The sequence below is a fragment of the Furipterus horrens genome, unplaced genomic scaffold (genome assembly GCF_987537825.1).
Source record: "Furipterus horrens unplaced genomic scaffold, mFurHor1.1.pri manual_scaffold_4, whole genome shotgun sequence".
Lineage (NCBI taxonomy): Eukaryota > Metazoa > Chordata > Mammalia > Chiroptera > Furipteridae > Furipterus > Furipterus horrens.
In genome coordinates, this window is record NW_028327174.1 from 162,743,924 (window position 1) to 162,768,459 (window position 24,536).

The 24,536-nt window shown below is 41.3% G+C and overlaps 1 protein-coding gene across 1 annotated transcript; it reads right to left on the reverse strand.

Annotated features, from left to right (window-relative positions):
* Window positions 1-14,039: 14,039 nt before the first annotated feature.
* Window positions 14,040-23,070, reverse strand: LOC150013198 (guanine nucleotide-binding protein subunit alpha-14-like). Its single transcript, XM_090274192.1, has 5 exons — window positions 22,897-23,070; window positions 20,425-20,553; window positions 18,666-18,795; window positions 16,058-16,211; window positions 14,040-15,080 (listed from the first exon to the last, which is right to left on the reverse strand). The coding sequence occupies exons 1-5, from the start codon at window positions 23,004-23,006 to the stop codon at window positions 14,890-14,892; spliced, it is 714 nt and encodes a 237-aa protein (XP_090130318.1). The 5' UTR covers window positions 23,007-23,070; the 3' UTR covers window positions 14,040-14,889.
* Between the last annotated feature and the right edge of the window lie 1,466 nt (window positions 23,071-24,536).

The window sequence follows — 24,536 nt, forward strand, 5'->3', positions numbered from 1 at the left end:
AGAAGCTTCTTCACATTAACAAAATACTGTCTGAACTGAAGAACATTGACTTCTCCAATGGCTTCCCTATTACAGAGTATGTGTTGGCTGCTTCTTCCCTAGTGTTAGTTAGGCTTTGGAATTTTTCCCATCCTCGGTTTAGTAGAATTGAGTTATTTTCTGGTCCCTAAATAATCATTACCAGCTATACTCGGCCCTTCCCTGGCCCTCTCTCCTCCATATACTTAATGCATTCCAACTATCCAGTGTCTTTAAATAAGAAAGTTTTCTTAACTTTTTCTATCATAATTATTTCTCTCATTTTTTCCTGACAGTAGTAGCTGTAATATTATCCCAGTGTTTCCATATGCACCTATGGAAATATTCTATAATATTATTATATTTTGGTCTGATAAAAACTGAAGAGTGTACACAGTGCTGAATTTTCTGCACCTTAGTTATCCAGTCATCAGTTGATCCTTCAGGCCAATCCAGAGCCCCTGTATGAAACAGATTGGGAGAAGGCACTGGGTTAGTTTGCTTGTAGGAGCTGAAAACTGTGCTGAATACCCTGAAAGTAGAAGTAGCCATGTGGGACTGGGTGTTTTCATGCCCCAGCCAACACAATTTAGAGAAATCTGTTTGGGTTCCGGAGCCATTACCTTTTTAAAAATATATATTTTATTTTATTTTATTGATTCTAGAGAGGAAGAGGAAAGGAGAAAGAGAAACATCAACTCATTGTTCCACCCATTTATGCAATCATTGGTTGATTCTTGTATGTGCCCTGACGGGGGATCAAACCCACAACCTTGGTGCTCTAACCACCTGAGCTACTCAGCCAGGGCCCAGAGGTATTACTTTTTACCTTTTCTCAGGATCAGCCAACATCCTCAAGGACAGTGTTTTTCAAACCATAAGTCTTAACCCATTAGTGGGCCATGATGTGAATTTAATTGCTCAAGATCAGTATATTTTAAAAGCGAAACAGAAAAAAAGAGAGAACAATGCATGTAACAAGGTCAAACATTATTTCCCGAAATTTGTTTTGTTTAAATACTCTATAAACTGTGTGTGCACTGAGTCACACTATAAAATATTATTTCCTATTGTGAATTGTAGTTCAAAGAAAACCCCGGAAACCTTGAAAGCCATTGCTCCAGGAGGTGTGGGCTAGCCAGTGAATGCTGGAACACTGTGGATTGCATGGAGCCTGACCTTAGATAGGGCGCAGAGGTTAACAACCCAGGTCTTCAGCTTTTGAGCACTGTCGCTTTCTTTAGAGTGACAAGATAGGATAGCTCTTGTTTTGGTTTATAAAATTTTTTCTGTCATGGTGTGTTTCTGGTCTCACTGCTACCAGGTATTAGGGGGACCAGAGAAAGCATAGAAAACTTAGGTCCACAAACAGCACCCAAAAAGGCCACAGGATATCATTTAACTTGATATATTTCAACCTCTCTCCCACTAAGTGTTTTACAAGGACTAGGGACAGAAGTTCTCCTTTTAAGTAAGTTGAATTTGCTTCATCTACCTTCCAGTTCATCACACAGGAAGCAAAGACCCTTAAAATGGGGGTCTTATACATAGGTTACATTCTTATAAGGCCAAAATATTCATTCACTGGAGGGTACTCTAAAAATGCCAATACAGTTTAGCTGAAAATAAGTAGGTTTCCTCATTTTCATAGGATTTAAGTAGTAAATGTAGATAACCTGCATTTCTTATGAATACTCAATGCAAATTGATTCAGTCTGATTTTCTCCGGTGCTAACGTTATCGCCTGTAGCTTCTTTACATAGTCTCAAGGGGATATTCACCCTCCTGCCCAATCCTTTGAAAGTATACCTCACCTAGGTGAGTGGTCATTAATTAGTTCAAATTTGTATGATTCTTGTTATCTACATTTTTGATAATTGGCCCAAACAGCTATTAGTGCAGACTTTTTTTCAAGCTTTTCTTTCTGCCACAATTAGTGTAAAGTAATACTTGTTTCAGGGCTATTCTAAAAGCAGGTCAGCACATGTTCGAAGAAGATGCTGGATCTTATGTGTTTGTTACCTGCCCTTGAGTCAGCTCTGACTCCTGGCAACTCTGGGAATGAGTGATGTCCACAGTGGCCTGTCCTCAGCAGCCCTGCTCCGCTCCTGTGGACTCCTGCCTGTGGCTTCTTATATGGAGTCAGTTCACCTCGTATTTGATTGTCTTCTTTTCCTGCTGCCGCTACTTCCCCAGCATTATTGTCTTTTCCAGAGAACTCTGCCTTCTCATGATGTGCCCGAAGTAGGAGAGTCCTACTTTATTACAAACCTCCTTCATGTTTCTTTTCTTGAAACATTTTTTACTTTTACTCTTCCTTTGTAAAAATAAATTGTTCCATATCATTTTGTAAAGTTTGACTTAAAAATAACAGATTAGTTCTTTTTTAAAAGCATTAGGGCATTTTTCCAAAAAAATATTTTGGTTAACTGCAGTGCTCCATAAGAAGAGTAACTTCAAATTTTATAAGTTAATATGAGTGTATTTTAATATTTTTAATTTTACACAAATACAAATTAATTTGCATTGTAGTTTAACCCCTGCTATGATAAACATCTGTCAACCTGAAAATCCCTGTCACTGAATACCATTCATTTAGTATTGCTCTGATACCTTAATAATGTGTTCCTTCTAAGGGTGTCCTTGTAACAAGAAACCCTGTGAGAGTGGTCTAATAAAATGTCTAATAATCAGAACTACTAAAAATAAAACACATTGGAAAACCCCAACATTTCTTATTATGCCATCATGCCACTCATATACCATTGGCTACCCAGAAGTTCCCAACTGGGGGACTGAAGAACATTCAAGTAAAAATGTAGATTACCTTGAAATGTTCTCAGTGTCAATAATTTCATATCCACACTCACAAACTATTAGAAATTGTATCTGGGGCTTGTTGCAAGATTAGATTGCTATAGACTTTTTAAAGTGATTATCTCTATGTATGAATATATATATATCACATATGGAAATGAATTTTTCAGGGAATGTGCACTTTAAAATATACTTTCTTACTAATTTTTGTATTGACCAAATAGTGCTTCTTTGGAATGCTTACTCTTTGGTAAAAAATATAGCCATTGATGATGATAATTAGTTTTTGTAAGTATCTATTTCTATATCACTGCACTATTTTTTTTTTCACTTTTGTGTCCCTTTTATGTGGCCCGGTTGCCTGTTACACAGTTTCTGTCTTGCTTCTGTGTATTCTGTAAAATGATTTATAAGCACAAATGTTTACAGTGAAGTTCTTCCTCTTGAAATGTACCTTAGTCTTTTTTTTTCCCCCTGAATATTAGATGGTCATGCTCGCTAATGACTAATTTTTCTAAATAAAAATAATTTCTTGCTATTGGAGAATTAAATTGCTTGGTCAGATGATTGTCTGGTTTAATTATGTATATCTTTCTCAAATAAATAAAGTCAAAGATTTCTGATTTTCAGCCTGCTTCTGTTTTTAGTTAACTGAACTATAATAGAAACGTTATCAATAAGCTTTCCCTCACCCACCTAAACTCTCCTCTCTTCGAGGCCCCCATAAGTATTGGTAACTAACAGATTGCCCAAGGTCCCAATTCTTCGGTCAAAGCCAGCCATCCCACAGCATTCCAGGCCAGCAGGATCATCACTGACCAAAAGCTTGGGTGGTAATTCTTCTAAAATTTTAAGCATCAAGACGGTGCCTCTCAACCTCAGAAAACTTCAGATGGCTCATTTCCACACTATGTAAGTAATGAGTATATTTTGCAAGAAAGGCTAGGAGAGAATTTTCTACTTGCAGAATTAATATTGAGAGAAAGAATAATTTACCTCTGCTATGGAGAGTTCAGCCTTTTCATTACTTAAGAAAATGCTTCACTGCCTTTTGTTCCGATTTATTTGACAGCCCTCCTGCAGTAGAAGTGATTGAGAACCGTTGCTGCCTCGCACGCTTTGTCAGCCAAAGGGACGTCAAAAATAAGTCACCCGATGCTAGAAAGTACTTCCAATTTTTTTTAATCCCACATTTTTAAATTCCCGATTACTGATTCTCTTGAGCCCTTTTCCTGTTCATTGGACAATCAGAAGCAGTTCATGATATTTAGTGCATGGTGCCTCCCCCCGCGCCTTCCCAGGATTGTCTTGATTTTTGTTTGTTATGTTTCTCAAGAGCTACTTCCCCATCTGTTTGTTCTCTAGTGTAAATTTTCCTGGCTATTTTTGGACCTTTACTATTCCAGATAAATTTTTAATATCAGTTTCCCAGGTTCCATAGAAACTGCGGCATTTGCATTCATTTCTTGAGTGCAAGTAACTTTATAAAGCTTAATGTTGCTGTGGTAGCTATAACATAATTTCTGTCTTTTCCAACATTGACGCTCTTTTCTTTGATAGCTTCACCCTTGAAGGTAGAACTTGACTGTCCTAGCTGTTGGATGGGAAGGCTTAGTACAGTCACGGGAATGCTTACACATTGTTCTTTCCATAACATACCTAACTCATCTGGGTACATTCTGTAGACTGATTGGAGAAAAGACCTGTCTCACTTAAACCCCTAAGTGATGTGCTTGTGTGTGTGTGTGTGTTTGTATATGTGTGCACACTATCAAATAAAAACCAAGAATAAAAGCATCTTTGGCCTTTAGTTTGAAGCACCTTATACCTCCCAGGTGATTCTGCTTCTGCTTTCTGAACCAGCTACTAAGGGAATTCTAACATAGTAGGATGATTGCAGATTGGCCTTGAAAAGGAGAATGAAGGGGAGCAGAGTATGCCACCCCAAAACATTCCTCTCTGGCATAGGGAGTTTTTGAGCTGATGATTTTTAAGAAACAGCAAACACAGGGAAAGCTCTAGAAACCTAGTAGAAGTTATCCTTTCATAAAGGAAATTTACATTTATAAGACAAACTTAATTTGTAAGGGTGCTTCCCTCTCTCTGCCTAAAAGAGGATGACTATAAATTACAAGAGATGTATCAATGGAGAAGGCTCCAACTTAAATCTGTGAAACCACCTTACTCTTGTTTACGTGCTTCTCCTGGTAACCTCCCTAACTGGCCATTCCCACTCCCCTCACCCCCAACATCTTTCTAATCTCTTCAGGTGAAGAAGGTATGTAAGGGGATGGCCTGGCCTGTTTGGGGGATTTACTTAATTTTCCTGGGTATCTCATGTACACAGGAGATATGGGTATGTATACCTATATAACACGGGTTTACTTGTTATTAAACTTGTTTTTCTCCTCTTAATCTGTCTTTTATTATACAGAATGGGATCTCAGTGAAGAACCAGGAAGGGTAGAGGGAATATCATTTTTCCTCACATACAGTTTGGCAACTGGTGATGGGACCTGCTGAGATACCCTTCTTGCTCGGAGACTGTAGATAGGATCCTGGAAAAGTGGCCAAAGCCAGCAAAGGTATGAATTGTTACCAAAGTCAGCTTCCCCGAATCTCTGTGCTGCCCAATGTGGAGGGGAAGGGAAAAATCCACCTGTCTGTTCCTTTCCATAATTTAGGTAGCACAAAAAATATTTGTATGAACTCGTTCCTTTGGTATAGAGGTTCTGGTAAAGGTTAGAATTAGTACCCTTGTACCCCTTCCTCCCAGAGATGTTCTCTGTTGTCTCTGTCTTTTTGTGTCATTTATCATAAGGACGAAAACCACAGACCATATGAGATTTTTCCTTTTGTCTTATTCTGTATCTTAAGAGCTTGGCTTTTGGACCAGTTCAAGAATACGCTCTGGTCTCCACAGGCTGGAAGATGCAGGTGTGGGCTCGTCTCTGGCAGCCAGTGGAATAGGCTGAGCACCTGACACACAGAGTGATGATAAACTGCATTCTCTTTGTCCCCCATGCCAACCCTCAAGGGAGTTTGTCTTATGCGGTCCAGGGCCATCAGGGGGGGCCTTTTTGTCCCTGGGAGTGAACTCTCTGGACTTGGGAGAGCCGCATCTTTTGCGCCTTCTTTAGGGCTGCCTCTTGTGTCCATGGTTAAGTCATAAAAAGTTTCTTGGTTTGAGTTGCTACTGAAATTAATATACCATTGAAGATCCTGCTCATCAATGGCCAGACAATGGATCCTTTAAATTGAAATAACACCAATAGTTGAAAAAATATTTTTTTAAGAGAGCTCACTTCCTAAACACTTGTCTTATTGGTTCCTATGGATTGATCAAATTGAAAAGAGGACTCGAAAGAGTAAGGCATTCCAGCCTCAGGGACTCTTACCAAAGTGAAATTACAAGGCCCTTTTTACCTACACCTTCAGAAGTTCCTCCCGGACATAAAAAAAGAGAAAGATCAATGCCCATGCACAATCTGCTCACAGGAGCCCTGACTGACTGCTCAGGGGTGTTCATCCCACCCGTGAATATACTGTAGTCATCTGACAGGCCAGACAGCTGCTAGGTGTAAGAAACAAGGTCATAGTGACTCCCAAACCAGTAAAAAGTCATTAGTAACAAAGGGCAAATGTAATTAAAGGGTCTTAAGGACAAATGTAATTAAAGGATGTCTGAGAAGGAAGTTGACAGCATTAGCTTATCTACAAATCACAATAGGGGCATTTAAATGAACAGGTTAGATTGTACCTCTGGAGTAACCAGTCATGGAGAAACGGGGAAGAAGGAGAGGGGAGGGGGAGCTAGTTGCATTAGGGTGGGGAAGCTAATCGCTCTCACTTTAGGGTGGCAATTTCAGGGTGGGGAAGCCAAAACTATAAAACCAGGTTCCTTTGTCTACTAGGCGCACACATTCTGCTGGCTGTGAGGGTGTGCCCCGCTCTGCAGACTCGTGAATAAAGGCCTCGCTTTACTGCTCAAGTCCTGTGTCCCAGTTTTTATTGTGAGCGTTTCTCACATAGGGAAATGCCCTCATAGAGAAAATGGATGACCACAATTTCTCCCAGTAACCTCCTGCAAATAATCAGGAAATGGACTGCCTGAAGCCGATGTTATGGGACTGACAGAAGCAATAATAGAGGCTTTCCCCTCTAAAGTGAGTGGGTCCAAGACTGGATTTGTATCCTCAAAAAGGAGAGCATTTGAGGGCCTTTCTTGAACGCTTTATACAGACTTTACAAAGGCATACTGCATTAAACCCTGAAATTTCAGAACATAGGATTGGAATACTTAGATTTCCATCTTAGTTGGAATGGAAATCCTCTCCCTAATATAAGGAAAAAAATTAGAGATAATGTAGTTGGATGAGCAGGTCAGTTCCATGATATTATTCAAGCTCACCCAGCTCTTTGAGGAATTGGAAACAGCTATTTGCCTTACGAATCTTTCCTAAACCAGAAATGCAGTTCTACAAGCAATGCAAATCCAACTATCCTTACCAATCCCAAAAGCTCCCTTCTTTATCTCAAAATGCTTATGACATCGTAAAAGATTGGGACATTGCTAAAGAATTGTCCTGCACTTAAGAAGAGGAAAAAAATTAAAGAGTAATGACCCTAGATATCTGATAATAGGCAAATACACCCAAAACTCCTTGGAGAAAACTTGGTTACTTTCTGTGTGCCTTTTAAATTTAAATTTTCTACCCCCATCATTAGGACTTGACAGCCATCTCTTTAAAATGCAAATTTTAAAGAGAAGATTCTCATCTGAAGGAGAAAAGGAGCTATTTAGAAATTAGGCAAAAGAAAACTTGTGTCTTCACAAATATTTGTAAAGAAGTTTTAGCCATTTGAGTAGGTCAGCTTAACCTAGTCCATCTGCCAGAAACACAATTTGGATCCCACTGTTTTTTGTTTTTTGTTTTTAAATAAACTAGTGAGTTTTGTGCAGTTTACCTGACTCATGGCTAAGATTTTGAATAGTAGCTACAAGGTTTCTGTGTTTGTATGTCTACAAATATATATGTAGATTGTAGGTGTACATTTTTCTACCTCCAGATGGTATGGCCAAAATTAATTTGTAAAATAGCTATTCAGTCGGCTTAAAAAGGTGTACTTATATCCTGGCCAGTGTGGCTCAGTTGGTGGTTGGAATGTTGTCCCAAACACCAAAAGACTGGAGGTTTGATTCTAGGTCAGGGCACATGCCTCAGTTGTGGGTTCAGTCCCCAGTTGGGGCGTGTGTGAGAGGCAGCCTACATTTCTCTCGCACATTGATGTTTCTCTCCCTCTCTTTCTCCCTCCCTTCCCCCTCTCTAAAAAACTCTCTTTCCCTTCCTCTCTCTAAAACCAATGAAAAAATGTCCTCGGGTGAGGATAAATTTTTTTTTATGTGTGCTTACATGAAATATTTCTAGACTCTTAGAAGTATGGAAACTAATTCAAACGTTTTTTATGTTTGCATGATCTGGGGAAATATTCAGTAAATAAAAGCTAGTTTAAGCCCTGGCTAGTGTGGCCCAGTGGATCTAGCACTGGCCTGCAAACCAAAGGGTCACTAGTTTGATTCCCAGTCAGGGCACATGCCTGGGTCGCAGGCCAGGTCCCCAGTTAGGGATGCGCGAGAAAAACATTGATGTTTCTCTCCCTCTCTTTCTCTCTCCTTTCCCCTCTAAGACTAAATAAGTAAAAAAATTTTAAGCTAGTTTAAGTCAGTTTAAAATAGGCATGTGTTCAGAATTGTCAGAAATGGATATAACACAGACATATAACTTTTATTCTATCAGGGTTTATTAGTCAAATAGGTTCATGTTATCTCTGTTATAAAATTTGTCAGCAAGAAAAATAATGGGATGATGGTTGACTTTGTTTAATGTCTCATGAAATTTTCAGAAGTAATCTAAGTATGATTTTTCAGAACAAGTGAATTAAATAGATGTAAGTGCAATGAATTTTTAACAATTACAAAGTTTTCTTAAGTATATTTAATTTATTATGTTGTTATAGTAGTCCCAATTTTTTTTCCCTTTGCTCCCCTCCGCCCAGTAATCCCCTTCCCTCCAGCAATTGCACCCCCTCTTAGTTCATGTCCATGGGTCGTGCATGTAAGTTCTTTGGCTTCACTCTTTCCTATATTATTCTTAACTTCCCCGTCTATTTTGTACCAACTGATTGTGCTTTTTAGTCCCTGCACCATTTCCCCATTTCTCCCCCTTCTCCCTTCCCTCTCCCAGCTGATAACCCTCCAAATGATCCCCAAATGATCCCCATACCTATGATTCTGTTCCTATTCTGGTTTGCTTAGTTGGAATTTATTTTTATTTTTTAGATGCAGTTGTTGATAGTTGTGAGTTCATTGTCATTTTAATGCTCATAATTTTGATCTTCTTTTTCTTAAGTCCCTTTGACATTTCATATAATAATGGCTTGGTGATTATTAAGTTCTTTAGCTTTACCTTATCTGGGAAGCACTTTACCTGCCCTTCCATTCTAAATGATAGCTTTGTTTGATAGAGTAATCTGTGTAGTAGGTCTTGCTTTTCATCACCTTGAATACTTCTTGCCAGTCCCTTCTTTCCTGCAAAGCTTCTTTTGAGAAATCAGCTCATAGTCTTATAGGAACCCCTTTGTATGTAACTCTCTGCTTTTCTCTTGCTTTTAAGATTCTCTCTTTATCTTTTACCTTTGGCATTTTAATTATGGTGTGTCCTGGTGTGGTCCTTTTTGGGTCTAGCTTCTTTGGGACTTCCTGTGCTTCCTGGACTTGTATGTCTATTTCCTTCGTCAAATTTGGGAACTTTTCCTTCATTATTTTTTCATTTAAGCTTTCAATTTCTTGCACTTCCTCTTCTTCTGGCACCCCTATGCTTCAGATGTTGGCACGTTTAAAGAGGTTCCTAAGCCTCGCCTCATTTTTTTCAATTCTTGTTTCCTCATTCTTTACTGGTTGACTGTTTTTTTTCTTCTTTATATTCCAAATCATTCATTTGAACCCCAGTTTCCTTCCCTTCACCATTGGTTTTGTGTGGATTTTCTTGTTTCACTTAGCATAGCCTTCACTTCTTCCCTTATGCATTTTCTGTACTTAAGCATATCTGTCAAGCCTGTGAGCATCTTTATCACCAGTGTTTTGAACTCTGCATCTGTTAGGTTGGCTATCTCATCATCACTTAGTTCTCCCACTAGAATCTTGATCCGTTCCCTCTTTGGAGCCATACTTCTCTGTCTCCTCATCTTGACAGACTCCTGTGTTTGTTTAACAATTATAAAGTTTTATAACATGTCTGCTTTAAAATAGCTTCCAAGCATTTTTGGTAACATGAAACCTTAAAATTGTGCTGAGCTGAATGATGGAAATTCATTCAATATTTAGATAATTCTCAAATAAGATAAAATACTAAAACTTTAATTGCTGAATATAGTTTTACCTACTCTTGGCTTATTACAGAGAAACTAAATACATTTGGGTCTGTCAGTAAACATATCTTGTGCTACACTGAAAAACTGTACTGCAAAGAAGCATATTCTTCTAGAAATTATGAAATGTATTAACAAATTTGCCAATCTACATAATGTTGGTGTGTAGTGGTTCAAGACTGCTTACTTCTTAGTAGTCAATAGAAATTAAGGTTTCAAAGGTTGGAAATTCAAATTATTATATGTAAGTGAAAACTGTGGAAACAGTAAAGGAAGCATATCTCTCTATATGGAAAGTAAGATGTGTATTTGGTTAAGAAAAGGTTAGAGATAGAAAGATGCATTTTTGTTAAGAAAAGGAGTAATTCTTCCTAAAGTATAACCACTTGTTTCAAAATTGTGAAGAGGAGAATAAAACACAAAATAATAGATATAGAAAGCTGGAAGGTGAGAGAGGAAACCTTGGGTAATTAAGGTAGTTAAAATGGAATGAATTTATTATAAAGGTTTAAATGTAAGCTTTAATATCAGTAGTTTCCTTATGTAAAACTGAAACTTACTTTTCTTTCCATCTGCTAACCAGATTTTCTTGGACTTTTGGTATGCTCCTGATAAAGGAGTGTGAAAAGTTTTTCTTTTCCCTTTTAAGTAATCTGCCTAAAAAGCAAAGATTTTATATTTTACTAAAACAATTATGTGCTTCATGTTATCTTGATCATCACATCTTTGATTACTTAAGAAAACCAAGTCTTCTTAATATCGAGAGCTAAGTTTTGCTCACAACTGTGTAACTTTCTGTATCTGCCTTTAAAATATTTTATTGTCATTTTAGTTAAATGGGTAATTAAGTATTATTTCCTAATGATCTGTGATCTCATTTTGTCAAATGTCCAAACCTTTTGATATTTTGGAAAAACTTCTGAAAATAAAATTCTAAATTAAGCCTATTTGACCTGAACTAACTTGGAATATTTCAGAGGGCCCCTGAAATATATCAAGATTTCTCTCTCCTTGTAAAAAGAGATATTAAACTAATTAGGCTTTTTTTATACTATGTGGGAAGGATTGGCAAATAAGTAATGCAAAATAACTTTTAGGTTGTATTTGTGTGCATACATGTTATTAATATGTGTTCCAGAAATTGTATGAAATTCCTGGAAACCTGATATGTCCTAGTATAATGTTATCACTGTAACTCTAGTTATTATCTTAAAATGCTTGTCACAGGAACAACCAAATGTCCTTGTTGATTGCATTATAATGACCTCTGAACAGATCTTTAACCATGACCATTTTAAAGTCTTCTGTTATCTACAGAAATCATTGTTTTACTTTTGCAGAAGTGCTTCATCTTCAGGAAGATTCATGAAAAGGACTCTCAAAAATACATGTTTCTGATAACTTTCAGATCATACCATTGAACTGGGGAAAATAAACCAGGAAAATCTCCAAGGAAAAAATGGATTCATAAAACTGCTAACAAAAGCTCATGATCAACAAATATTATCTGGGACTCAATGAAAAAAAAAGGAAGGTTATAATTTTTATAACTTTTTTAATGTTTTGTTTTTCCAGATTTAAGGAAACTTTTTTTCTTAAACTATCTGCGACTTAAAGGAATTTGGTAAATATACCTTTGTGAACAAGATGAAACAATTCCTCTTCTCCCTACCTGATTTCTTCAGAGTTTGGAAAGTCAGTGTATTCTTGTTTTCATGACAACATAGTTATTTGCATAAATTCAATAAGAGTCTGTTCTTCTTGTAACAGGACACAATTGGAAACACTGGTTTTATTACCAAGACTTTGACTGGAAACTCACATACAAAAATGTGCAAAGAATCAGGTATGACCAGACAGTTTTAAGAAGTTTTAATAAAGCCCCTTGGAAAAGCCACCTGGTACCTTGCTTATAGGGTGACTGGCAGCCTTCCCAGGTAAGTAAGGAAGGTCATTCCTGGCATATGCAGGAACCTCAGGATATATTGGGGACCTTGAGAAGAAAGAAAATAGCCTAAATGTATAGATAGGCATTATAGGCAAAGTTTGAGGGCAAGACCTTGGCTTGGACCCCTAGCCTTGATAGGCTTTTGGCAAGTCCAACCTGAGATTCCTTATGAAAAGGTCCAGCAAAAGAGATTTTAAAGTGCCTGTATCTGCTCAACCACTCTTCTTGCTGCACTTATGTAAATAATCAAGCCAGGTTTATTGCAACTAGATTTATTTTGAAAACAAATTAGTTTTACTGTAATTCTCTTTGGTAAAAATGGGGTGAGAGGAAAAATGATGCTAAGGTAGAAACTGCCATGCATCTTGAGGCTATTTCTAGTCTTAATTGTCTGAGGTTTCATTTTCTACCCATAAACTGGACTGGATCCTGCGATCTTCTAGTTTCCTCAAATAATCTGGCTACAAGTCTTCAAACAAACATTTCCACCCCCCACCCCCCACCCCTACTCTTTTGACTTGGAATCAATAAGAACAAATTTCATGAAATTCCTATAAATCTGATATGTCCTGGTATGCTGTTACATGTAATTCTAGTTATCTTAAAAGGCATGTCACAGAAATAACCAAATTTGTTTGTCAACTGTATTATAATGAACTCTCCTCAAATCTTTCACTGGAGCCATTTTTAAGCCTTATTCATTTACAGGGATTATTGTGTTGTTTTTACAGTTTCCCAACCCCCTGCAAGTAGAATATGAACATCTTGATATAAACTTCAGCAAAATAGTCACAGTAGTTCCTGTTCAGACACTTCTTGCCTGTGTTGTATGGGCCGCTGAGAAAGTTCACCTGAACCCCGGTGACATCAGACACAGTAACACTGCAAAAGATGCTTCATCTAGAAATCTTCTGTCCGGCTGCCCTCGGGACTCAGACTGAGTTTAAAATTTGCTCCAACCATTAACTTTTGTTTTCTTTTGTTTCCGCAGAAATGCCTCTTAATAGGTATCTGATTGCTCCCGCCCTATAGGCCTAACTTTGGAAGCGCACCTGCAATGCCATCTCCTGAAATGAGTAACAACTGTGTAACTGAACTGACATATTCTCAAGATTAAGAGACTGGCTCAAGGAAATAACACAGCTCTCTATCAACTCAGCCTCTGGACTGCGAAACACCTTTGACATTTCAAAGGTAAGACTGACGGGAGCAGAATATGCCACCCCAAAATATGCCTCTTGGGCATAAGGACTTTTTGAGCTGATTATTTTTAAGAAACAGCAGACACAAGAAAAGCTCTGAAAATGTAGAAGTAGTGACCCTTTCATAAGGAAAAGTTACAATTACAACAGAAAACTCTCCATTTGTTAAGGTGTTTCCCTCTCTGTTCCTGGAAGAGGATGACTCTAAATCAGAAGAAACTCTTATCAATGGAAAAGATTCCAACTTAAATCTGCGAAACAACCTTATCCTTGTTTTCTGTGATTTTCCTGGTAACCTTCCTTAACAGGCTTTTCCCACCCTCAACATAAGGCGATGGCTTGGGCCACTTTAGGAGAGTTACTCAGTTCTCCGGGGTGTCTCCCATCTATACAAGAGGCATAAATGTTCTTAAACTTTGGTTTTTCTCCCCTTTAATCTCTTTTTTTTATTACAGGAACAGGTCTCAGCCCAGAACTGAAAATAGAGGGGCAAAATTATTTTTCCTTTCCTACAAGGACACTTAGAAAGTTTCTGAGTGGTTAACTGTTAAAAGTTACAGCATTTTTCTTTTTAGGAGCAGAACCATAAATCAGCCATGAACTGAAAGAAACACATTGAACAATGCTAAGGGCAGAATGGTGTATTCGCAGCCTCCCCAGAAAGGCACAGCACACACCGTTTAGAGAGCACATGGTGGTGGCCAGCAGATCTTGGCAGGGGTTACATTGCATTTCTTAAACAGCTGTGGCTTTTAACCATTTCATAAGTGTGTAAGACCTGGCCACATACACTGGAATACATACACATTTTTCAACAATATAACATACATGCTATTTAGAGCCCATTTGCCTACGTCAACTTTGGCAAAACCACATTAAATAGACTGACCTAGTCATTAATTTGACTTAGAAAGCTAACACAGAAAAGAACCATTTTAAAAGAACCTTTGATGGCATGTTAAAGGCATGATACTTTTCAGCGTAAAAAAAGAAAAACACTCAAAAATGCCTGAAAAGTACAGGATTTAATAAAAAGCTTAAAACTCAACTTAAAAAAAGAAGGCACCCCAATTAATCCTAGAGGTCTCAAACCATGTATCCAAAATTAACAGGCTCCCTTGTTACGTGATTTTCTAATGGCTGTTCAACACACTTAAATTTAATATAAAAAGTAACAGTACATCTCAGTGGCTTTAAAATTCTATAAAACCTTAAATTCAAAAATTACACAAAACCTGACAGCCAAAAGTCAAAGGAAAAGAAATATAAAAACAATTTTGAAATAAAGGCTTTTTTAAAAGTTTGTTAACCTCAAATATCTTACAACCTCCACCCCCGGCCTCTGTCGCCCTGGCCGGCAGGCGGAGTGGCACCGCCCGGTGCGGGGGCGGCTGCTGTCGAAGCGGAAGCGCTGGAATGAAACACGTGGGACCCGCCCACCTGCTTCCGGTCTTGGCCAGGAGGCGGCAGCACGTTTTAAACCAGGTTGAACTCCTTCAGGTTTAGCTGTAGAATCGTGTCCTTCACAGCGGCGAACACAAAGCGGATATTCTCTGTATCCGTAGCGCACGTGAAGTGAGAGTAGATGACCTTCTCTTTGTCAGGGTTCTGGTCTTGATAAAGCTTCAGGATAAAGTCTTTGGCAGCTTTAACGTCCTGCTTTGGACCTGGTCACAGGGCGGAGAGAGGAATAAAGAAGAGAGATGCCGGCTCACCACCAGGTTCCCCCCAAAGTTGGTTCCCACGTACCAACTTTAAGGGTCCTGTCTTATTTCTGGAGACTAATTTGCCTCGGGCTTTATCTTTTATTATATCGCACCGTGAACTTGTAAAAGTATTTTAGAGGGTTTTCTCATATCTAAAAATTGTACTTTAAGGCAATTGGTTAAAAAATAGTGACCCAGTTAACCTTTCTGACTCGGGACCCTTGTGAAGAGAGCTAATTCCTGTTAACTCGGGCAGACAGAACTAGGCTAGGAGAAGGAAAAAGAAAAATATGGGAACGAACATTATTAGCTACCCAAGTCTGATTTTAGAGCTTGTGGGCTCTCTACTACATGGCCAGCACAGTTAATAAAAGTAAAAAGCAAAGTGCTGAAACACTAATCCTCTAAATACCGATTTCAAACTTAGTAATATTTGAGACCCCCAGTACTAGAAATAATCAGCTATAGGCCATAAACTCCCGCCTTGGAGCAGTCATGTATATGAAGAAACTCAGTGTTCGCGCTGGGTCTGGCAAAAGGGCTGCCACACTGGAGCCTACACATAGGAAGTGCCCGGTTCTCTGACTGGCACTAGGACTGCAGAGGTAGGTCGGACACAGTCTCTGCCCTGAGAGGCCGACGAGAGAGAGAGCACGGTGAGCCCAGGCTGCCAAGGGGGCACAAGGGAGGTGTACCTGCTGGGTAGGGGGTGGGGTGAGGGTTGGAGGACTTCCCAGAGGAGGAGTTAAGGAAGGGAGCAAGCAAGCATATTCCGGGCACTGGGAGAGGCATGTGTGGAGGTGAAAACAACGATTCCACTGGTGGTTTGTTCAAAGGAATGGTGACAAAGTCTTTTAGAGACAGATGGGGGAGGGCCCTATGAGCCACATGAAGAACTCTGGACTGATGTCAGCAAGGTTGACAACATGGACACGTACCTGTGTATTCTGGAAAATAGCTAATTAGATGAGAATACATGATTTTCTCTTCCAAAAGATCCTTTTTGTTTAAGAACAAAATCACGGATGAGTTCAGAAACCAGGGGTAGGTGATAATGGTTTTAAATAGAGCTTTGCTCTCTTCCATGCGGTTCTGAGTGAGGAAAAAGGCACTTCGGGTTAACCAGGAAGAAACACAGTATTTTAGAAACAACATGCCAAGTCACTGGTTCTGTCCATCTGACCTCATACCCAGCTGCAGTCTGGGAGGTCACTGTCCTTGCAGGAGCTGGTGAACACGTGGGGGGCCCTCAGCAAGCCACCTCCCCCACCCCCACCCTCGCTAATCACCCGCTCGGGCTCCCCCTCCTGTGGCACCTCAGCCAAGCCCCAACTAATATGTAAGGATATAAGGAAGGCTTTGGTGCAACATGGAAAAAGAGGGTTCTTACCCATATTTGACAGAAGTTTTGTGTGTCATTATTGGGATTACCAATGAGGGAAGTTGACAGTTTCAGACCTGAGACACCCATCTTATGGGGTGTGATGGGAAAGTGAGAGGAAGACTTGCTCTCCCAGCAGGGCCTCCGCCCTTAGAAAGGCTGGATGCTGGAGAGAAGGGAGCAAACACTACCGACACAGACCCTGTGCTACATCTCACATACCGGTGTGCTCTGCGGGGGGTGAGGGAGGGGACACGGTGTGGTCTGTGAGGAGAACAGGGTCCCCAGTTTATGGACGGGCATGCTGTTGGTCACAGAACTTAAATACTTTCCCAAGCCCATATAATGGTAGGATCTGGTGGAAATCAATTCAGAAGGACTAAAATTTCTGAGCATTTGACACTGGCAAGACAATATTAACTTCCTAATTTATGGAGAGCAGACAGGGCACATACAAATCTTATCTGGTGACAATAATTGTTCTAGATAGCATTCTGTTCTCTCTCAAGTATTTGTAAGAGGAAAGAAACAAGAACTTCCCTTTCAGGAGTTCTGAAAAACAGCAAAGCCCAGAGGGACAGACAGTACTTCTCCATTTCCCTACAACTCTCAGACATAGGAGCTTTTCTCCTGTTCAATATATTTTGGGGGATTAAGATCTGGAATTTATCGCCCAAGCTGTAACCTCTCTTGGCTTTCAAAGCTTCTTTAAAAATTACTATGATCTTATCAATAATAACCTCTAAAGAAATAGAACATATGAAAAAAGTAATTTCTGTCCAGCACAATGAGAGGATACAACACCTGTCTGCAACCAGAAGGGAAGAGCTGAGAGTGGCAGCCACTTAATTTTCTCCAGATACCTTGTGATTTTTATTTTTTCAGGAGAGGAGAAACTGTTTAATTTTTTAGCACATCAGGCTGAAGTACTTGACCCTTGCACACCTGAGTAATCTTTTGAGTTTCCTGAGACAAATTTGAAGCTATTTTTTCATATTAATAACTCAATTTTCCTTTTTTAAAAATTTCTCCAGCTGAAGAGCTTGGTGGCAGCCAAGATTTCTATTGTTCTTCACACAATGACATGAGTAAATGGGTTAATCCTTCACTAATTAGCTAATGTAACTGCTCCTCAGAGAAAAGTCTGCTCTCAAGAAATACAAGATTTGACTTGTTCATGGTTATTACCTAATCCTGGACAGGCTTCTTTATTGATTTACTTTTATGCCCTAGAAGCAAGATACATTTTTCTTTAGTCAAGAGGTCTTGTGGAGAGTAGGGGAAAAGACAATGGGAAGACAATGCTATCCCACAGAAAACACCCCACAAAGATGTGATTATGGACTCTGCAGAGGGCACTGAAAGCCTGATAGGGTGGATCGGTCCCAGCTGCCCTGAGCTAGTCCCTTCCAGGGGAAGTGAAGGGCAGACACTGCCCAGGCGGCCCCTGAACAGCTGCAAGCATCTGGTGCCACTCCCTGTGCCAGCTCAGCTGGGGACCTAAAGCTGGAGGGTCATGAGGGTGGGGAAGCCTGTTCCCAGGTCAAGCTTATTAGAAATAGCATTGTGCAACTTTGGCAGTACATTAGCATCCCTAGGGGACTTGGAAAAGATGCCCCCACCTCAAACCCAACAATATGAATCTCTAATGTGGGGTCCAAAAGACTTTTTCCTTCAAAACTCCCCAAGGGATTTCAACATGCAGCCCAGGCTGAAAACCAGGGCTTTGGGGTGGCCCCACCCTGGCAGCACATTAGACTAGATCCTGTGTTCAGGCTGCACATGCCACCAGTTAAATCAGAATCTCAGCTCGAATCCAGGCACCAGGTTTTTCCATCAGGTACCCATGGAATTCCAATGTGTATCCAAATGCGAGAACCAGGATTCTAGGGCAGTGACCCTCAAACTCGCGTGCATATGTGAATTACCTGGGATTTTGTTAAAATGCAGATTCTGATTTACTTGGTCTGCATTGATTTAGAAGGCGTACATTTCTAACGAGCATCCAGGTGAGGCCTGTGCTGCTAGTCTACTGACTCCACTTTGAGTAGCAAGACAGCTCAACCGCAGGAATGGGGTCTCATGGCAGAGCTGGCTGGCTTTTCACAAAATGCAAAAATAGGTCTCTGTCTTCCCCAGCTGACCAGACTCCCTACCCAGCATACCTCGTTGTCAGACTCAGCCAGGACCTGGTCATATTCACTCAGAGCAACCAAAAAAATAATGGAGGTGACACTCTCAAAGCAGTGAATCCATTTCCGTCTTTCAGATCGCTGGCCGCCAACATCCACCATCCTGTTCAACAGAAACACAGATCTCTCAAGGGGCGGAACATAAGACTCACGGAAGTCAGTACTTTTTACGTTCCTTGGGAATCTTTTAGAGTGGAAAGGGATCCTAAGGTTGAAATGTTTGAGCACCACTGCTTTAGGCAGTGAGGAACCACTGGGAGTTTCCTAGCAAAGGAGGGCAGCATGTAAGTGAAGTCACTGAAAACAATGCAGCAGTCACTCAGGTGGAGCCTGCTTGGGGACACCAGTTAGGAAGCATCAGTCGTACAGGCAGAAATCACAAGCAGCTGCTTGGGCGTTGCTCTTCCCACTGTGGAGTGCCGGGATGCCAGCCCCGAGAGGGGCGGGAAGGCAGGCGGTCTGCCAGTCTACTCCGCATTCTCCAGGCCTCTAACTTATCCACAAGTTCCGTCTGTGTTAGGTGGGTACTGCCCCTTCCTCCCTATAAAGATGTGTGAGTGCCCTCTGACAGTGGAGACCCAAAGTGTCCATAGGGAAGACCGCAGGCACTCAACAGCTGAAGGGTTGATCCCAAGCTTGACTGCCCCAGGGGCCGGGCTTCTGCCAAGTCGAAAGCTTGCCCTTGGAGAGTGCAAGGACCCTGTCTAAGGGGATGACTGTGACACAGCTGAAGCCAACCACCGGGGGACAAAATTGCAGGCTCAATAGGACCAGATCTGCCAACTTCTCAAGAGAAACAAGATACCAACTGTTCTAAGTGAAACAGCCCAAATTGTAAATGTTGCCTCAAAAGTTGTTTAAAACACCAAGTGAGCCAAAGAAAATACATAGTGGACCAGATACAGGCTTTGGAAGTTGTAAGCAGCATCGATGCTGAAAAGCTTGAGATAAACTCATGGGCACACAGCACAGGGGGCATGCTCGCAAAGATGCAGAATTTCCAGGGGCTTGACCTCAGGACCCCCCAATGATCCAGAAGCGCTGAGGTGGATTGGCATTTACAGACAGGATCTGGATGTGGCAGGACTGGACTTGCGTTGTCTCAACTAGAAAAATGTGTGTAATAACTACTAGGAGGAACAAGGGGACTAGTGGACATAAAAGTGCTTTGAAATTTGCAGTGCTGTGCATATGTGCCATATTATTATTCATTTTTGCCGTAATGAAATGCAATGTAGGCCTACTTAAACCATCCTAAAAGTATTATATTTATAGGTGAAAAGTCTTACACAGCTGTAAAATAGTTTATATGTTATGTAATTTTTAAAACACTTTTTTGTATTGATTCTTTGTTTTCTTTTTTAAGGATAAATCTTGGAGAAGGTAAGAGAAATATTTTCAATATTATGGCAGAGACATCAGTATATTCAGTGTATAGGTTACAGGAGTATCCATCTGTGTGTGTGTGTATAGTGGTGGGGTGGGGAGTTAAATATAAGAATCATCCCAGACATTAGTAAGGAGACTCTTCATCTCCAAGGGGAATAGAAAGGTGGTTTCCTCTCTATATTAGGACTTGAGAACTACTGTCATTCTAAATACCCTGTGATGGAGAGGGCATATTGCCCTGAAAGTTATAACTCATTTTAGGACTATCATATTTAAGTATACTTTTAGGGACTTCTAAGCATGCACAGATTCCTAATGGGCCATGTCAGGGAGACATTCTTACCGGAAGACGATGTTTTCCAGGTCAAAGGGGTACTCGATGATGCCAGTTGTGGGCACTCGAACACGAAGTACGTCTTGCTGCGTTGGCACGAACGATGCCATGGCGATCCGGTCAATGTCATTCAGGTAACTGTGACATTAGAGAACAAGGTGGTGAGACTCTTTTAGAGAAAGGAGGAGTGTCCATCCCACTCCAGAAAGTCACCCAACTATGAGCAACCCCCACTCAGATCCATGGGTTCCATCAATGACTTCGAGAGCCAGCCCTCCTACAACTGTTCTGGAGAGAATATGGATCAGAAGCTTCTATGGGCCTTCAAGGAAATCTGCAGATCACTCCATCACCTCCCCCTGGACCTAAGCTTGATCACTACCTGGCTGTGAGAGACAGCAGGGCCAGAAGAGGATGTTGGAATCTGCCCTCCGCCTTCCAAGGCCCTTGCCCTTTCCACACTCACCCTCATCCAAGAACATTATAGAATGCAGATGCTGTTTCTAAACGCTTTGCTCAATGAGTTAGAGTTTCTAAGAAAACATGACAGCATAAAATAGGCCAACAGGAAGTTCTTTCAAAATAATAACAAGAAAAGTTTTCCTGTTACACAGAGAAATTAAACATCTAAAACAACCCAAAGCTTGGATTATTTTTTGCCATATATTAAAGAAAGCCCTAAGCTTAAAACATACCACATCTCTGTGGTAAAACAAGAGGGCACTTTTTAAAAAGTTTTTTAAAGCCTTTATAAAAGGCACTTTGAATAAAACAGCTCAGGCCCTGGCCAATGACAGAGCTGGTGATTCCAAGCCAGCAGCCTTCTGCACACACCCTCTGTGCCCCATATGTGACCTAGGGCTAATTGTCACGGACTTCCATATGTGTAGTCTTTATACCTGTCTTGTTCCACTAGGGTGTGTCCCCCTCACCATCAGAGAGCACTAGCTGTACCTGCCCCCCTCACCTCAGTGCCTGGTCCATAGCAGGCACACATCACATTTCTTGCAGTGAGTGCCTATCCAAATGAGCAGATGCGACCAGCAGAGCAGGTGATCACCACTGGCCTGGACCAAGGACATGCACAAGTGTCTCAGCTCTCACCAGTTCCAAAGGCAGGGCAACTGGCTGGGCTTGTTTTCTCTGCTGCAGCTCTGTCCACCAACCTCGTCACTTTAACGATCCTCTCAACCTTGCCACAGTTTCAAGGCTCCACTGAATTTTATAGCAGCTCCAGTGGGTCTTTTTCAAATGGATCTACATGAAGAGCCCCAGCCTCTCCCCTCCACAGAAGCAAGTGATGCTAGGCTTCCTCAAGGAAGGGCCAGGATGCCTTCACCCACTGGGGGTTGTCCCCAAGTCCCCGCTGTCACAGGCAACCTGCCCCCTTCTGGCTTTCCTCTGTGCTCATCCAATGCCTTAGTGGGACTTCTTTTATTTCTTTTTTCTGCTTTGCACCTCAGTGTTCCTGAACTCAGATTGGTTGTGCCAACCTGGATTAATGGATTAGACAAACACTCAGCCTGGGACTAATGCCAAAGGTAAGACTGCAGTTTCCTTTCCTGCTGATGGCCTTGTCCAGATAATGGGAGTGAATCACCCACCATGCCAGCTCAGAGGACGATGACGGCCCCTGAAGGGAAGGGGACGTCTTGGGAAAAGATTTCAGGGCCCTCAGAAGACAGAAGATGACGTGGGCCAAGAGGGAAAAGAGCTGAGCTGTAGAAGCAGGAATCATTTCTTCAAGGACATGATTAAACTCATGGCCCAGTGATCTCACTGAGCAAGGCAGTGCCTCAGGAAATTCTTAAAAATATGAGATTCTGTGATCTCACTGGGATATTCTGCATGCAAAACCATCTATTTATTTTTTTACCCTAAGGAAAACATTTAAAACGAGAGCTTTATGGATCCAAAATAATAGTGTGTAGGCCTTCACAAGTCAATAAACAAAGGGCTCCAGGACTGAGATGCTTCCCTGTGCTGGGCCCGCAGAGCCTATGTTTCCCACTAGAGGGCAGCACAAGATCAGCCACTGACAGGCCTACAGCATTGAGGTCTAAACTGTGATTTTGGATTTTAGGATAACTGGATCGCGAGTCCACTCATCAGGAAACCAGAAGGCAAAGGGATATAGAGAGGACAAAAGTAGAAGCCAGAATCAGATGCAGTCCTTATTTAAATCAGATCATGTTAGCATCCCAAATGAGATCAGTTCCACCAAGGGAACCCCACATTTGATTTAGCCTCATTGAAAAGGACAGAAGCTCAGGACATGGTGAGGAAAGGCGGGTGTGGGCAAGGAGAGAACTTGGGATCCACAGAGGCACTGAAGGTTTTAGTAGGTGGGAAGAGACTCACCATGAAGCAAGAGGGAGGTAGTGTTGCCCCTGAGCGAGACACAGCCCTCTTTTCCCCAAGAGAAGCTTCGCTGAGGCATGTATAGCACATCTGCCTGAGAGCCCTGGGCTCTGTACTCACTATTTGGCCGAGTCTGACAGCTGGTACTCCCTCCTCCTATCGTAGCACTCCTGGATCCCGGGGTCCAGCCAGAGCTGCCTGATGGCCTGCGCCTGCTCCCTGGAGAGCATGGAGACCCTGTCCACTTCCACTTCTCTGATCAGCTGGGCGTTGTCCTATTCAAAGGAAAGAGAACCTCTTATTAAGCAAAGGAAAGGAAGCCAGCCCACTGGGGCCTTGGGGACAAGACTTGCCATGGTTTATGGGTTGTGGAAGACCATAGGTGCTGGGGCGTGGTGGGTGCCCTCCAGACAGGCTTCACACAGCCACGGCACTCCGCTGCAGCCATGGTGAGTGGAGCCAATGTGGCTGCATCACTCAGTGGAGAGAGCCACTGAGCCCAGCACCATGGCTTTTAGTCCCAGCAGTATTCCGAGTCCAGCTTCTCCAGCATGCAACACCCCGTCCTGAACAGAGAAACACTGGCCCATTGATCATCATTAACATCCTACTTATTTGAATGTCTGCATAGCCAGTGGAACAGCTTAAAAATAGCCATTGTTATTGTCAATGACATACCAAGATTGGGGTGGAAGCAACAAGGGAATGCATTGTCTCTAGAGAATTGAAAACCAATGGTATCGCCAACTAATTGCCAGTCTACTCTCTTCTTTCTCTTTAATTGACCTTATTTTTTAGAGCAGATACAGCGGAAAGTACAGAGAGTTCTCACAGAGTCTTCTTTTTATTATCATGTGTCACTGATAAAACTCCCACTGGGAGAAGCCCTTCCACAGCAGCCCCCAACCCCATGCCACTGATTGCTATACTGTTATTATGCATATTATTACCGTCATTATTAAATAAGTATTGCTCTAGTGCTATTGCCCTATTATTTCAGTAAAAATCATTATTATTGCAATTACTAGTATTATAGCACCTACCATTTATTGCCCACTTACTATGTGCCACGGGTTCCACATACATTATCTCATTTAATCAATGGGGGACTAGCACATGACCAGAAATCTTTTCAAACCTTAGCAAATGAAAATGATAGGTTGGCCTGCATCCACAAGTAGAGCAGACAAGAGAATTCTGCTGAGAGAGACAGGAGCCCGGCCCCTTCTTCACTCCCATCTTGCAGAATCTCACAGCAGTTGTATCACGCAAAGTTGGCTACTCACGGCAGCTGTGAGTCAGCAAAGCACCCATTTGGCAGCTGTGATCTCGAGTATAGTGGTAGCCCTGGAAAAGTTGCTCTCATCTTGCATTGCTCATTCTCATTAATAGCCCAACAGGAAGCCAGAGAATAGGGAGATCTAGATTCACCTGGTTCGAGCATGACTGAGGGCTGTGATGAAATGAACATGACTTTGCACCACATCTGTCACTAGAATGGATGTAAACTCTTCCACTAGACTGTAGGATCATCAGGTAGGTAGAGTCTCAAGCAAAGTCACAAAAGGATGGGTCAGTGGGAAGTGCCCTGGGTGGTGAAGCAGGACCCTAGGTTCTAAGTAGGGCAGCTGGAACTTTTAAGGACCCCAACAAGTTATGTGCCTTGTTGTCCTCATTTGTTAAAGGAGCCAGTGACTTTCAGGGGAACCTGATTATAAAGTATCACCCAAATGTAAGTAGAAGTAGCCTTATTATTGTAA

What these genes read in the sequence shown, in the direction of transcription:
- LOC150013198 (XM_090274192.1), bottom strand. Translation starts at nt 23,006, where the DNA reads ATGCTCTCCAGGGAGCAGGCGCAGGCCATCAGGCAGCTCTGGCTGGAC. An exon ending in CTGGAAAACATCGTCTTCCG is followed by an intron (nt 18,796 to 20,424) that starts GTAAGAATGTCT and finishes TCTGTTGAACAG; the next exon opens with GATGGTGGATGTTGGCGGCC. An exon ending in TGGCTGAGTCTGACAACGAG is followed by an intron (nt 16,212 to 18,665) that starts GTATGCTGGGTA and finishes TTCCTCACTCAG; the next exon opens with AACCGCATGGAAGAGAGCAA.